General features: G+C 46.0%; 1 protein-coding gene across 1 annotated transcript in view; it reads left to right on the forward strand.

Annotated features, from left to right (window-relative positions):
• Positions 1-16,061, forward strand: part of PAPPA2 (pappalysin 2) — a 174,679-nt gene that overhangs the window by 11,940 nt on the left and 146,678 nt on the right. Inside the window, exon 2 of the mRNA XM_081120295.1 lies at positions 11,264-12,332. Within this exon, the coding sequence (XP_080976421.1) occupies positions 11,264-12,332 (1,069 nt within the window). The remainder of the gene's footprint in view (positions 1-11,263; positions 12,333-16,061) is intronic.

Raw genomic sequence — 16,061 nt, forward strand, 5'->3', positions numbered from 1 at the left:
AAATAACTTAATAGATGTCATGTGCTTAGAGCTGTGCCTGGTGCCTGGTCCTGGTGCATGGCATGTGTTCAGTCAGTGTCAGCTGCTATTTCCATTCTTCCATGGTGATGTGGTGACAGAAGAGGGACCCAATGCCCTGCCCTAAGTCACTTCCAGCCAAGCAGGCCAAGGCTATCATGTCATCCTCCCCAGGGCCCCCCTGTCCCCAGTCCATGCAAATTCTCTCTTTCATGGGCTCTTATGCATGGATATGCTTCTGTAGCTATAATAGAGTGATGTAATTGAGCATTGAGTTATTTGTAGTGAAACCTCAATTATGACTTTAGTGCTCTTTTATCCTGAATCGTCAATTCATCAGGCCACTATTTTCCTTGTTCTTTGTTTCTCTCACTCAGAGGTTGGCCTTCAGTGTCCCCTCTGGACACCGGGCCCTGAAGACTCGCCTGGGTTCAAATTGAGAACAGATGCCCGGAATTCTCTGGTTTCTTCCTGGACTCTCAAATTGGTGGGAAAAGGGGCTCTGAGCCTTTAGGTTCTGATTGGCATAGTATTTAGGTTGGAGCGGTCCCTGGGTATCAGTTGCTTCCTAGAAAGCAGCTAGAATCTCCCTGGGTTGTTTGTGACCATGTGGTAGAGGCCCAAATATTCAGATATTATTAAGCAAACATGGGCCGTGCACAGTCACTGTGTGAGTAGGAGACACACTGCGCAATACTAACTCTGTGAAAGTCGTAGGATGTTTCACTTTAAGAAAACCTGATATGCAAGCATCTGACCTTAGCTGAGTGACCAGTTGGGAGGTTGTTTTCGTTGCGAGAGGATCTTGTTCACGCTTCCTTTAAACAAGACTCCTGCGATACCTCCCCATCACGGAGTGTACAGTGGACACTGTTTAAACAGTTCTTCTTAGGGCAGCATTGATTCTGTGAACTGTACCTGGTAGAAGTGCCAAAGAAAACTTCTGAGAGGGCTCTCAAAATTATTTATTTGGTGGAGGAAAGGAGAAAACAGGAAATTGGTGTTGGTGTTGCTTAGCTGGAGCTGTACAAGCGAGTTCTCAGAGGGACCTTGCTAGAGGTGGTGGAGGTTGCGGAGGAGGGGCTGGCATCCTGCTCTGGGGGCCACTGGGACTCTGTGTCTCCCAGGACCAGCCTGTGCCAGGCCACTAAGGCGTCTTCTCAAGGTTATGGGATTCAAGGTGCGCCAGGCTCCCTAAGGTGTGGGGCTTCATACTGCTCTCTTAGCTTCTGCACAACCTACCTTCTGCATTTGGGGGTTTATATTCTTTCTGTTGTGTTGCTGGAACTCCCAGGGCATGCTTTACCATTTCTGTGAAGGAGGGAGATCAGACTGGTAGAGAAGCCTGCAGGCAGCTGAGGAGAAGCAGCCAACCCACATCTCTCACATCCCAGACACTCCTTCTGCAAAGCCATAGTCATGTATCCACTGGGCCTCCATGGGCGTTCATGGAATTCCATAGCCACGGGACCCATAGAGCTTATTGAATGCTCCAGAAATTTCATACTGCTCAGTCTCAAAGATTATTAAAAATGGTTGAAATGACATTAAAAAAAATCTACATGTTTAAAATTACTTAGGACACTCCCCTCCCTCCCTCCCTCCCTCCCTCCCTCCCTCCCTCCCTCCCTCCCTCCCTCCCTCCCTCCTCCCCTCTCTCCCTCCTCCTCTCCCTTCCTCTCTCCTTCCCCTCCTCTCTTCCTCTTCTCTTTCTTCCTCCCTCCCTGGAATGGAGCCCAAAGTACAACTCTAAGGGAAATTGCCCAGGACTGGCAAGGAGGTGACCAAAGTCTGATAACTGCTCTGGATTCTTCTAGTAGGAAGAGGTGAAAAGCCAGCATGTCCCTATAGGGGGCGCTGTGGCCCCGCTTGTGGGGAGTGAGTGGTGTAAGAGGGGCAAGGGGCTGCTTTTTATTAGACAAGGGTTCTTTTTGGGTAGAGGAATGGAGTTTTTAGAGGGTCCTTGTCAATTGGGAGGACGCTCCTGGCAGTTCCGCTAACTGCCTCTTGTGGATTAAATTCATTAGTGAATTACCATTCCGATGGTGCAGGAGACATTGGTCTTGAAATGGGGGTGGGGGGAGGGCATGAGTGTAAGACAGGCTTACCTGCTCTCAAGGAGTTTATAATTCACTTGAAGAGATAAGTCTGTATATGTCAAAATGATGATAGAGTTAGCAAAGAATAATAATATTGAGTGCTTGTATGTGCTAAGCACTGTTTTTATTATTTTACCTGTGTGAATTAATTAATCTTCTCCAAACCTTACGCATTAGGTCCTATTATCTCCATAAGCTAGAATAGTATTAACCACCTTTTTGATTCTTAGTTGGCTGCTGGGCTGACTCCACTTGGCCATTTGTGGGTCTGGCTGGATCAAGGTCCTGGAGAGTCTGGGAATGAGGCAGGGTTGTCCTGGGAGACGCTCATGAGGCCCCTGAAGGCATCGCCCAGTCTCTGGAAGGCACACTAGAACTCCAGGTGGGCTATGCAGGTCGTTTTCTCTGGACCCTTGTGGACTACTTTCTCAGGCAGTAGGTGACCAATGCCTCAAGCCACGTTGCTTTTTGCTGCAGTGATCAAGGAAGCTTCCTTAGGAACTAGGCTCTTGTTGCCCCTGACTTATTCCAGGTCAGTGGCAGAGCCGAGACTGACCATTCTGAGTTTCCCTGCTCTTCCAGGCAATCATCAAGCAACCCCCACCCCCGGCAACCCCGCCTCGGTGACTCCCAGCCTCGGCACAGCAGGGTGGCCTGCGGAAAGCCAGGGAAATCCCCAAGCTGACTCCTGTCACCCTGGGGTGTGATGAGAGCAGGACGACAAGGAGAGGCGCCCCTTGAGGCGAGGTTGAAATATGTGCTGGGAAGATGCGCGGGGAGCATTCCCAGGGGCCTCGCCCCACTCCGCACTCTAATTTGGAAAAGCTTGGGCTCGCAGATAAAAGGCTGGGCCTAATCCCTTCTCGGAGGAGAGTTATCTAGAACAGCTGAAAACACCTCCCTGGCCCTCTTTGTTCACTCTCTCCCGCTCTTCCTGCTGACACAGCCCTGCTCGCTGCCAGGTCCTGGTCTTTGATGGATGGCCCAGCCCCTCCTCCTCCGTCCTTTTGTTCCCCTCCCTGGTGCTCTCTCTGGGGGGCGGGGTGTTGGGTAAGTTGTTCTGCAGAAGGCAGCAGACCCACGTGTGGGGAGGACACAGGCACAACATCCCGGGACAGGACCTTGCCTCCTAGCAGGTTGATTTATGCTCATGACCTAACCTGGCCCTGTTTTTAGCTCATTTTCCTCCTAAAAACAAACTTGCACCACACAGCATGTTTTTTCGGTTACCAGGGCTGATGACACTGTGCGTGACTCCTCTGTTTTGTTGAAGAGAACCTCACCTTCCTGGGAGCGGAGGGGCCTCCTTGGAGAAGCAGGACTCTCGCTCCCTATTTGAACCCTCCCGGAGGTGCAGATTGCTCAGCCGGGGGGGCGGCTTTGCTGGAACTGAGGTTCCTACCGAGTTTGTATCAAGGGCAGCATTTCTGTCTGGTCCTCAGCTTTATCTTCTGCCACTTTGACCTGTTGTTAAAAGATCTCCTCTATGAGACCCTGCCATGGGTAGGTGTTCCCTCCAGAATGGCGCTTTGCTCAAGGCAAGCTCTCAGTTAGTTTTGCCGTGTGCGCTATAGTCCAAGTGTGTAGGATCCAGAAGGAAGCAGCTTATTATGCGAAGGCTGGGAGAAAGCACATCAGATGTCATGGGAAAGTCCAAGCACCCATAGCTGCACAGTAAAGACAACCCTTGATTCCCCTGCATCATCCCTCTAGGCCACATGCAATTTCAAGGTTATTGAGGTTCCCCCAAGACTAGTAGGAAATGCTCCTTCTGGGAGTCAGATTGACATCAGGAGCAGAGTGGGTGCCATGCAAGAGCTAGAACCTGTTCCTTCCTTGACTGTGTGTGAAATTCACAGCTGCCTAAGGCAGGCCCTTGTCACCAAGGAGCTCTCCATTCGCTTGGACGAACAAAGAAATAGTTGTATGGTGAGGCTCAGCAAGCTGCAAAGACCACTTTGACCAAGGCAGTCAAGGAAGGCTTCAAGGGCAAGGTGAACCTTCAGCTAGCTTTTGAAGGTTATACCCATAGGTGGGAGGCATTTCAGACAAAGGGAGCATTGTGGTATTTTTTTGGGGGCTGAGACTATACTTGGAGTGTTGCTGTTAGAGCGGTGTGGTTACCACAGATCAGGATTTTAACTGGGGAGAAGGAATTCTCTCTGCATCTTTCTCAGCATTGGGCCTATGTAGCCTCGCAGAGAGGGACATTTTTTTTGTTTTTTCCATTTATTTCATCACTCTGAAATAAGTTCACATAATGTTCCTGAAGCACAGATACTTCCCTGCTTTGAGGAAGAAAAGGGTACGAGGTGGCTCTTCTTCCCCTTTCGTTATTTCCATAAAATAAGTATGCCAAGGACAGGTTGCTTCCTGACAGTTCTCAGAAGTCTTTTTCTCTCTCACTTTATATTGACTTATGTAACTGCTGGACTGGATAGACTTTTCTCCCCATTACGATGCCAGGAGCACTGCTGAAACCTAATTCCCTCAATGTGTTCTTGCTGTTAGGGGACTCCATCCCCTCACAGCCACCAACAGAGGATCCCAGCTGGGAGGAGGGCAGGTGCCTGGAGGAGCAGGGGGCCAGCAGTCGGAGCTTGTGAGAGGTGGGAGCAGCTCCTGTCCGGACCACCTCACTTTCCTTCTTATTACCTCCTGCTCTAGCACGGAGTCCTACTCCGCAGGTTACTGACCTAGTAAGAAGCCGAGGAGAAAGCAGCTGGAGATGGAAGCCGCTGGCTTGGAAGCAAGTTTCCAGCTGAGTGCCCCTCACTTTAGCTTTCTACCCACCTTCGGTCACAGTCCTGGCTTTGGGATAAGAGGCTCCCCCTTCGCCTCAGAGTCCTCAGAATTGATTACTGAATGTGATGTGTCACAGAAAACCCTCCAGCACCGCCCAGAAATTTTATCAAATGCTCCAGAGGTAGCCTGTCCATTTAGGCGCTGGCCAACCTGGACATATGAACTGCTGTGCCAGCTGGTCTGCTCTCTCCAAACCATTCCCAGGTGTGGCTGTCAGCTGTGCATTACCTTGAGAGTCAGATCCCAATCTCCTTCAAGAAGTGGTCTGCAACTCCGTTAATGCCGCACTCACCAGTCCTTACTGCTCTTCTTCCTCTAAAACAACAGCTACCAGCTTAGGTTTTAGTATTTTTCTGGCCCTTCGCAGATATGAGACTGTGGATGAATTGCTTCACGTCTGTAATCTTCATTGTTTTGGTCTGTAATTGAGGATATAAAATTTAGCTCAATCATTTGTGGGAGGGCTTCCTAGGGGTGACACCTGTCCAGCATCTGGACCATAGAAGACATATAATACAAAGTAGTTTAAGTCTATTTCTTCTTTGCATGAGCAGAAGACCTCCTGAGTGCAAAGAAAGAACCCAAGAAATGGAAAGAAGCAGGATCCCTCTTCTCCAGGGTCCACACTGAAATATTTCCCCATCAAACCGTCTGGAACACTCTAACTATCGTGTTTACCATTAATAGGATTTTTCATAATCACGCAGGGAGACTGTAGCCCAGTCTGATAGAAGGCTTTTCTCCTTAAGGGGTATAAACTCTATTAATTTCAAATGCTGGCAATCGATAATAGTAGAAAACTGTACCCAAATGACTTTTCCCGGAGACCACGTGAGTATATAGCTCTGTGAAGCCACCCAGGGTCTCTGACTATGAGTTTTGGAGTTGAGATCAGGGATACAATGAACAAGATATGCTTCCTCCATTTATTTCCCTTCTTCTCTAAACTTAGATTAGATACAAGGTAAGGTGCCACAACAATTTTAAATTTAGTAAACATCGATACATAATGGAAGCCAGTTTCAAGCAAGAGCTAAAAGAATGATTCTTGAAGTTTCAAGATGACACGGTCCAAATGTTTGGCTTCAGCACCACCACCATTTTTCGAGTTACATCATCTGATTTGATTTTTTTCTAACCCATGGGCTATCACAGTTCAGCTTGGTGTTGAGTGATTTCATAAATCACATTGATGATCTGGTCCCTCTGTTCCTCCCAAGAATGTGGCTCACATGTACATCCAAAGTTATAAAATCTCAGTGTTGCATGAGCAGAGTGTGACCACGTATAGTGCTGGCTTAGGCTGCATTGGTTTTGTCAGCCTTACTCTGCTAGATTGAGAAGAAGGAGGCGTCTCCTAAATGTGGGGATTTGGTCTTTTTTCTTTTGAATCAAAGTCCATATGGCTGCTGCTTGATGGCGTTAAGGGAGCAGGGCTGGGGGACCCTCCCCACAGTGTCGGACGGGCGTGCGGGCTGCTCTCTGCAATCCCAGTTTGCAGTTGAAGGGCGCTGAAGGGCAGGTCTGGGATGCGCAGGTTTTATTTCTCAGCACAGTTGGTCGCTGGGCACTCAGGAAGACATTTTAAATCTCAAAACCCAGAGTAGAGGAAATATTTACTTTTCCCCACTTTAAAAAAAAATACTTTATTTTTATTTTAGAGCAGTTTTAGCGATACCCTAAAATTGAGAGGAAGGTACAGAGATTTCCCCTCTGCTCCCTGCCCCCACACATGCATAGTCTCCCCTATACTCAAGACCACTCACCAGAATGGTACTTTTTTTTTTTTTTTAACCAAGATAGAACCTACATTGACACATTATAATCACCCGAAGTTCCTAGTCTACTTGAGGGTCCACACTTGGCACTGCACATTCCGTGTGTATGGCAAAAACATAATGACATATCTCCATCATTATAATATCATACAGATTATTTTCACTGCCCTAAAAATCCTCTGATCTGCCCCTTCCTCTCTCTCCCCACACCCCTGGCAACCACTGATCATTTTATTGTCTTCATATTTTTGCTTTTTCCAGAATTTCACATAGTTGGAATCATACAGTAGTGTTTTCAGATTGGCTTCTTTCATTTAGCATTTATGTTTCTTCCACGTCTTTCCATGGCCTGATACAGTTAATTTATCCACTCACCTACTTGAGGACATCTTGGTTGCTTTCAAGATTTGGCAGTTGTGAGTAAGCTGCTGTAAACATATGCGTGCAGGTTTTTGTGTAGGCAGAGTCTTCAACTCCTTGGGTAAATACTAAGGAGCGTATGGATCATATGGTGAGAGTGTGTTTAGTTTTTTAAGATGCCGCCAAATTGTCTTCCAAAGTGGCTGCTCCAGTTTGCATCCCCACCCACAGTGAAACGGAGTTCCTGTGTCCCACATCCTTGCCAGCATTTTGCACGACTAGTGTTCTGGCTTTTGGCCTTTCTAATGCATGTGTAGTGGCACCTCATTGTTGTTTTAACACGTATCTCCCCGATGACACATGATGTGGAGCATCTTTTTATACGCCGATTTGCGGTCTGTATATCTTCTTCGGTGAAGTATCTGTTAGAGTCTTTGGCCCATTTTAAAACTGGGTTTTTTGTTTCCTTGCTGTTAAATTTTAAGAGTTCTTTGTATATCTTGGATGACAGTCCTCTATCAGATGCGTCTTTTGCAAGTATTTTCTTCCAGTCTGTGGCTTATCTTCTAGCTCTCTTGAGATTGTCTTAAGCAGAGCAGAAGTTTTTAATTTTGATGAAATCCAGCTTATAAATGATTTCTTTCATGGATGGTGTCTTGGTGTTGTATCTAAATAGGAATCGTCACATCCAAGGTCATCTAGGTTTTGTTCTGTGTGTGTCTTCTAGCAGTTTTGTAATTTTTCGTTTCACATTTAGGTCAATGATCCATTTTGAGGTAATGTTGGTAAAAGATACAAGAGCTGTATATTTTCAGAGAGAAGAAGGGAGAGTGGGGGAGAGAGATAGAAACATCAATGATGAGAGAGTTGTCATTGATCAGCTCCCTCCTGCAGGCCCCCTACTGGGGATCGAGCCCACAACCTTGGCATGTGCCCTGACCAGGAATTGAACAGTGATCGCCTGGATCCTAGGTCGATGCTCAACCACTGAACCTGGCCAGGCTTCCTTGTTAGTCTTTATAGCAGTGGAACTGGCTCAGCCTGGCTCACCAGAGCCAATGATAACATCTCTTCCAAACCCTATGTTCAATGACATCCTATTGGTAACTTAAAATTGACCATTGGGGGAATATTTATACCATAGAAATTGGCAAATGCTGCAAATCAGGACTAGCATTTTTGTGTTTTTTTTTCCCCCCTTCAGAGGACTAGTTATTAAACATGAACCAGCGTAACACTGGCTTTATATCTAATTTGATTTCCCTTTGATAGCTCATTCTCAAACCCCTTCTTAGCATCATAGCCAATGTTTGTCAATCACTTTGTGTCAGGTGGGCACTGTGCTGAGATTTCCCACATGTGTTCTTCTATTTAATTCTCACAGCCACCTCATGAGGTAGGTCTGTGATCTCAGCTTATGGTTGAAGGATGCTGAAGAACAGACCAGAGATGGACAAATTTTATTCTATAGGCACAGTCTGCAAATGAGTAAACTGAGGCTCAGCAAGGTGATGTAATTTTTCTGAGGTCACATGACACATAAGTGGCAGACTATGGACTGGACCTTGTGGCTGAGTCCTGCTTGTAACCACCATAATGTTCTTTCCACTGTAGAAAACTTTCCTGGGCTCAGCATTATGACAGCTTGGTTCTGTCTGCACCCAGCCTGCCACCAGACCTCTCAGAGCCTTGGTAGCTTTGTCTATATAATGACGTTAGTGATGATAATCTTGCCTAGGTCACAGGATAGCTTTACTGCTTAAATGATAGTTTATATAAAATGGCTTTGGAAAGCTCAAGTACTATATGAGTGAGAGATATCATTGCATGCTAAGAAGTGAAGGAAGAAATATTTATTAAAAGAACACCATGTGTCCCAGTTTAGAAGATTCAGCTGAAGTGGATATTTCATATAAACACAGGTTCTAACGAATGTTAGAGTGAATGTTTCTGGGTGAACTGGCAGAACCTTTGATCTGGGATTGTCTAAACGTATCTCTTGGAATCCTTTGGGTTTAGGTCTTCCTAACCTTCCCAGACAGTCTGACAGGTAATCAGGGTAGCCCTAGTTTCATGGGCAGATTTGGGGGTGAATTTCTTCTAGGAATGAAATTATTAACAGAATGGGTCAGTGCCGGCAAGTTGATATTTAGTAACTTTAGGGAGAGTTTCTGCCATGTTATGTCCATGTTTTAATAAAGAGGTTCATAGCTACTTAGACTTGCAACAGTCAGCGTATTTTATTGTAGCTATTTATTAAGCTTCGTCTTCTGCACTGTACTGAACTTTCCATGATGTCAAACAAACATTTAATCACTGTACAAATCCCCGGCTCCAAGTACTGAGGTTGGCAGCTGGCATTGCTTCATGCGTATCTACTGAACACGTGCATGGGTCCTCCCGTGGTGTTCATGTCCTGCTTGTCCCTACAAGCTTCGGAAAGTCCCTGAGATGTCTTAATTGCAGGTGGACCAGTGTGCAGAGCAAGGCCAACAACCATGGGATGTTTCATGCTACAGTTACTCTGCGTACTCTCAGGATACCAGAGGCATTTAACAGCCACAAAAAAACCTCCATGTATTTCAGTCCAAGCCCCTTACTATGTTATACAAGACCTACCTTGACCTGTTTTTCCCCAGGTACCTTTGTTCCTACTGTCCACACTGGGTGGAATATCTTCTGTAATTCTTTTGCCCAGCCAACTCTTACTCCTCAGAGTAGGTTTGGGTCTCATCCCCTCAGGAAACCCTCTCTGACCTGTGGGTTGAGATTTGGCTCTGTTTTTACTCACCTATGTGTAACCTTGGTCTGAATTCTGATATTATATTGAAGTGACCTTCTACGTTTCTCACTTCCCGGTGAGACTTTTCAAGGGCAAAGACTCTCTCTCTTTCCTTTCACAGCTGAGAAGAGTGTCTGTGTCTGGCAGTTCAGTAAATGTTTGATGAACTGAAATCACTAATTCCAAGTGGAATTCCTTTTTCCAGGAGGAGAGTGACAGTGAGATGAAATGCAGACCCCGAGTGGTTTAGTAGAGTGACATCCCTTCAAGTGACCAAGCATGATTTTCTTCCTACCAGCGAGGGGTGGAGCACGGAGCTTCTGGGTTATAGATTCAGTGTTGGGGCTGAATCTGTGTTTGTCTGAGCACCGACTGCAACAACAGCCTAACTGCAGACTGGTCTGTTCAGCCTTGCGGGAGAAGGGAATCAAATGATTCTCCATTCACGTCCTCCGGATTAGAGGGATGGAGCCGTGTATAGAAGAGACTGCTGGGAGGAGATGGTGGGTTCATGACCAAAGGTGGCAACATTTAAGGCCTCCAAACTGCCTTCATGTATCTGAACTTCCTACTCCTCCCCGTTGCCAGGTTGTCTACAGGTGACCCTTCCTTTTATTCAGTTGAACCTCATAGTCTTGCGCTTACGTGGAGCAAGGCAGTAAGGTAGCCTTTGGGGAGGATCTTCATGTCTCCGGGCAAGTTCTGCTCCGTACTATGGTGGGCATCGCTGGACCTAGACCAGTCATTATTATCACTGACTTGACTAAGTTTTCAGGCTAGGGCCATGGGGCAATTTCATTTTTCCTATTCTGGGCAACATCTGTTCTTTGTGGATGGGTGTCCTGGCCCTTAGATGCTAGAGAGCATAGCAGGCTGGGAAAGGCGTCTGGGATGTCATTGTCTTCTCTGATGGGATTCCCTGATTCACCAACTCCTTTTCCCCAGGAGAATCATCACTTAATATTCAGTACAGAAAATGACTTTTTGAGGGGGTGGGAGATTACTGGCCTTTGTAAAAACTGTGACTGTCCTCATGGCTTCGAAGAAAAGGAAGGGGCAAGGACCAGGGAGAGAAGGCGTGGGCTCGAAGTCAGCATAAGGACCACCTGTGACTAAGTTCTAGAGATGGTTGTCACTTGCATTATTCATCCCCTTTACAACTTCTCATTTGGTTGTTTTAAAATGCCAAAATGAGTTAAATGTGATAGAAGCCCAAATCAGATTCCTTTTAGGGACAGACTTTGCCGGAATGGCTTGATATGGGGCACTGGACAGGTACCTGAGGTGGGGAATCTGTGTTGCTTAATTTTTTTTCCGTTAAAAACCTACATTCTTGCTATTCACATGGGTTTTCTTCTCCCCTTTTCTCCATCCCCCTTTGTATCTGGTATTTCTCCCCTTGATTCTTCCTTCTTTCCCAGGCATGTTTGATAACTGCTCCCATACTGTCAGTGACCGGGGCTGGACCCTGGGGATCCGCTCAGGGGAGGACATGGGAAGGCGAGACGCTCGCTTCTTCTTCTCACTTCGCACTGACCGCGTGAAGAGGGCCACCACTGTGATCGGCCACAGTCGCTACCAGGGAGGCACGTGGACACACCTGGCAGCCACTTACGATGGACGGCGTATGGCCCTGTATGTGGATGGCACTCAGGTGGCTAGCAGTCCAGATCAATCTGGTCCCCTTAACAGCCCCTTCATGGCATCATGTCGTTCTTTGCTCCTGGGTGGGGATAGCTCTGAGAATGGCCATTCTTTCCGTGGACACTTGGGCACACTGGCCCTCTGGTCAATGGCCCTCTCACAAAGCCAACTCCAGCATCGTCCTCGGCATCCAAGCGCGATGGAGCTGACCACCCTGGTGCTGACAGCCAGCTTTGAGCGCCTGGAAGAACAGTGGGCCCCCTTTAGAGATGACAAGTACCCCTGGCTTGAGGTTCTCCAGGGTTTTGAGCCCAAGCCTGAGCTTGTGTCACCTTTGCGCCCCCCACTTTGTGGGCAGACAGCATGTGACAATGTGGAACTGATCTCCCACTACAATGGGCACTGGCCGCTTCGGGGAGAGAAGGTGATACGCTACCAGGTGGTGAACGTCTGTGACGACGAGGGGCTGAACCCCACCGTGAGTGACCAGCAGATCAGCCTGCAGCACGAGGTGCTCAATGAAGCCTTTGGCCGCTACAACATCACCTGGCAGCTGAGCGTCTACCAGGTCCACAATTCCACCTTGCGCCACCGCACAGTGCTTGTCAGCTGTGAGCCCAGCAAGATCGGCAATGACCACTGTGACCCGGAGTGTGACCACCCACTCACCGGCTACGACGGGGGCGACTGCAGCCTGCAGGGCCGGTGCTACTCCTGGAACCGCAGGGATGGGCTCTGCCACGCGGAATGCAACAACATGCTGAACGACTTCGACGAAGGGGACTGCTGTGACCCCGAGGTGACCGACGTGCGCAAGACCTGCTTTGACCCTGACTCACCCAGGAGGTAAGGGGCCGGGGCTCGGGGTGTCCTGTGTGCAAGGTGCATTTCTAACACTGTTTTATCCTTTTGGCTTCTGGAGACAAAAGAGGGTTCACACAGCCCCCAAATAAAACATGCATCCACCCACCTGATATTATTGTGCTTTTGTGAAGCACTAGGTGTTGTGTTAAGTAATTAGGGACCCAGAGATGACTAGGACAAGGGACAGCCCTCACGGGACCCACTGTCTAAGGAGCAGACGGCTGCGACACGGCGCGCAGTTCGCCTGAACACACGCGCCAGCGATTGCAGCACCTGAACAACACGGCCTGCGAGAGGAAGCCGGGGGGCCGTCAGGGAGGCGGGCGAGGTAGATGGAAACCGCTCGGCACCCGTTGCCTGCGATCCCTCTTCTGTAGGGAGGTTCCCAGCAAAGTCACACAATCCCACCGAGAGGCTTCGTGGGCTTGGTCTTTGGTGCAGGCTGAGCGGTTCACCTGCTCCGTGAACACAAGATGTTCTGCACCTAAGCCTAAGTCTCCTTTAGGCCTGGAGGCTTCCCATTTCGCCCTTTTAAGGGAGGATCCTCTGTGTTTGTTGGTCATAATCTGTGTAGATATCTATGGTGTCCCTGTATATGGGCAGTCCGTTGACACCAGTTTAATAGGTTAGCCTGTAGTTCAGGCATGTGAGGTCAGGAACTGGGCGCAAGATTTGGAATCCGTGGACACGGTTGAATTCAAGAGTCCTTGCTACTTAATTAGCTATGTAAACTGTACAAGTTTGTAAAAGGGGGGTGATTGCCGTAGTACTTTGCACGACCTATATCCTAGGGTCGTTTTGTGAACGAGATGAAATAAGGTACAGGAAAGCGCTCGGTAACTCTAAAGTTTTCAAAGTACAAAAATAGTTCTAAACTAACATTAGTGATTATTATGGCCATCAGAGCTGACGGATGGGAAGCCTTTGTTATAGAAGAATATGCAGGGAACTATCACATTACCAGAAATATTCACGTGAGAAAGATTCTGTTTGGGTTTGGTTTTTAGATTTTGATAACCTTAAGCAGAAGCTAACCCTCACTAATAACAGTGGGCGCCAACTCTTTGGATCTCCAGAGACGGGGAAATCTGGCTTGTTCTCCTCTGTCTACTAGTTCGTGACAGCGGCTCTCGGTGCCCAGGCGCCCTTCTCCTTAGCGTGGCCCTCGGTTCTCTAAATCTGAGCAGCCACTGCCCTTATCTGGGCGTTTAGAACTTACTCCGCTTACTGCCGCAGAATTGCCCTGGAAACGCATCCTGTACTATCTGTGGGCCCAAACGTGCCTGAAACCTTCTCACCCTACATGCAAAGCTTGCTTTGTGGAATAAAAGGTACCATTATTTATACCTTTTGATAGTTAAACATATTTAAGTCCAAGTAATACATGCTCATGGTTAAAAACATCAAATTGTATCAGAAGATGTAAACAGGAATAACAGTCCCCTGCCTAACTCTTCCCCCATCCATTACTCTCTAGCCCTGCTCCCATATTTAATTCCTTTACCCATCTCTTCTGGTAATTATTCCCTCTCTCCAAATATAGTAATTGATTCATCAGTTTTAAACATTATGCATTGACTTGCTCTTATGGTAAAGATGAGACTTTAACTCTTCCATTTGTTTTCCTTCTGTCTCCCCTCCATCTTTTCAACTTATTTTATTATTTTATTTGAATTAGTTATATTTATATTTAAAATATCATGACTATGAAATATTTTTTTGTTGCAGAACAAAGTAGTATTCTATTATTGTATATCTTTTTTTTTCATAGCTTTTTCCTACCCTCCCTCCCTCCTTCCCTCCCTCCTTCCCTCCCTCCCTCCCTCCCTCCCTCCCTCCCTCCCTCCCTCCCTCCCTCCCTCCCTCCCGTCTTTCCCTTCCTTCACTCTTTTTCGATATCCTCAATTGTTTTTACATGTTTTACCATAACAGTTAATCTATAGAAATAAAATCTTATTTATTTATTTATTTATTTTTACACTCTGCAAATCTCCCTTCTGGTTCATTCTCTTTTCTGCTCCACCTTCAGTCTTGCCCAGTTATCTTTAGGTCTGCCGCACAGTTGTCATCCAGAACTTCCCTTTACACTTTTTGTGTTTTTGTTTTTTGCTTTTTTTCTTTTGGATTGAAGCCACTATGTCCTGAATTGTATGAATATCTCTTAATTGACTGCTTTATTTTACTGGAAAATATTCTTAAGCAACTTTCTAAGAAAGGGTGTTTTAGGTAACTTTTTTTGAGAATGTAGTTTGCAAAATGTTTTTGTTTTGACTTTATACTGATAGTTTGTAAATTTGGGGGATGTAAAACATCTCTCAAACTTTTGAATAAATTTATTAATTGCCTCTAGCTTCCATTCTGATAATTGTGTGTCTTTTTAGAGACAGAATATTTTATCTTTTAAAAACTGTCTAGAATCTTACCCTTAGTCTTGTTATTTTGGGGATATTATGATTTTTTTAAGGGTTGGACTTTCATTCTTCTTTTGTTGAGCACTCAGTTTCAACACTCTTATCTTTCACCTCTGGCAACTTCTATTAGATTATTACTTTGATTTTTTAAAAGTCAGTTTCTTCTGTTCTCTTTTCTACCCTGAATCTCTTGAGGATGGATCTCCTCAATTTATTCTCATTTTTCTCTCATATGGTCTATCTCTTTGTTACTTTGTTCTATTTTTTTTTTTTTCTTTTGGAGAGTTCCTTGAGCTTATTCTCCAACTCTTCTATTGAATTGTTTTTATTTCAGCAATCATATTTTTAAGACCTTCCTACTCTTTAAACTTTCTGTATTAATCTCTTTTTGTTTTATGGATGCAACCTTTTTAGAAGCTAAAGATGAGATCCATTCTGAATTTTTTTTTTTTAGATGCACTACACCTGATTGACCTGTAGTCAACTCCCCCCCCCCGCCCCCCATCCCCCTTAATTCCTGTCTGCCTGTTATGTTGGAGGATTTCCTCAGGTGTCCACTGCTTGTTCAGAGTAAGAAGCACACCTTTCCGTTCATACTTAAGATGAGCTAAGGAGGATAATTATCTATGAATTTAATCTTTTGGAGGAATAAATCGGAAGGCAGAACATAGTGGAGAGCAGTTTCCTCTTTCCTAGCTCCCTCATATTTATTTCATTAAGGGTCCCCCCCCCCACACTCTCTCCTTTGTAGTCCTTGTGTTAAATTTTATTATTAAAAACATTGAGTGTTTTTCATAACTCTTATTGGCAAGAACTGTATTTTGAAAAACAATTATTCCTATGATGTGCCAGATACAGTAAGCTAAGCAGAGGGGCAAATTAGAAGAATATATAAAGAGTAAGTGCTAACAACTTGGTGGAGGGGTTTAGTAATTATATCTAAATTCCCTGGGTTGAAATCCAGGCTGAGGCACTAAGAGCAGAATGTGGAGTGTAGACTGGTTTTCTGTGCCACGGCTTGGATCCTTGGCAAGGGCTTTGGATTTATGGAGACACAGATTTTTGGAATTCTATGAGGGCCTGTGACTCGCTGGAGTTATGGGTTGTCTCTGAATGAAATTACCCATATGCAGCATCCCTATTGTTACAATTAAATCGCAGAACTCAAGTTCACAATTCCGTTATACTGTGACTCTGAAGGGAATCCAACTTCAACCAGTGTTTTTGCCAGATATTTATTGAGTAAATCGAGTGTGCCGGGCACAGAGTCCTTCTGTTCAGGAGCTCACAGTTTAGTAGG

Source organism: Miniopterus schreibersii (genome assembly GCF_964146895.1).
Source record: "Miniopterus schreibersii genome assembly, chromosome: 19".
Taxonomy (NCBI): domain Eukaryota; kingdom Metazoa; phylum Chordata; class Mammalia; order Chiroptera; family Miniopteridae; genus Miniopterus; species Miniopterus schreibersii.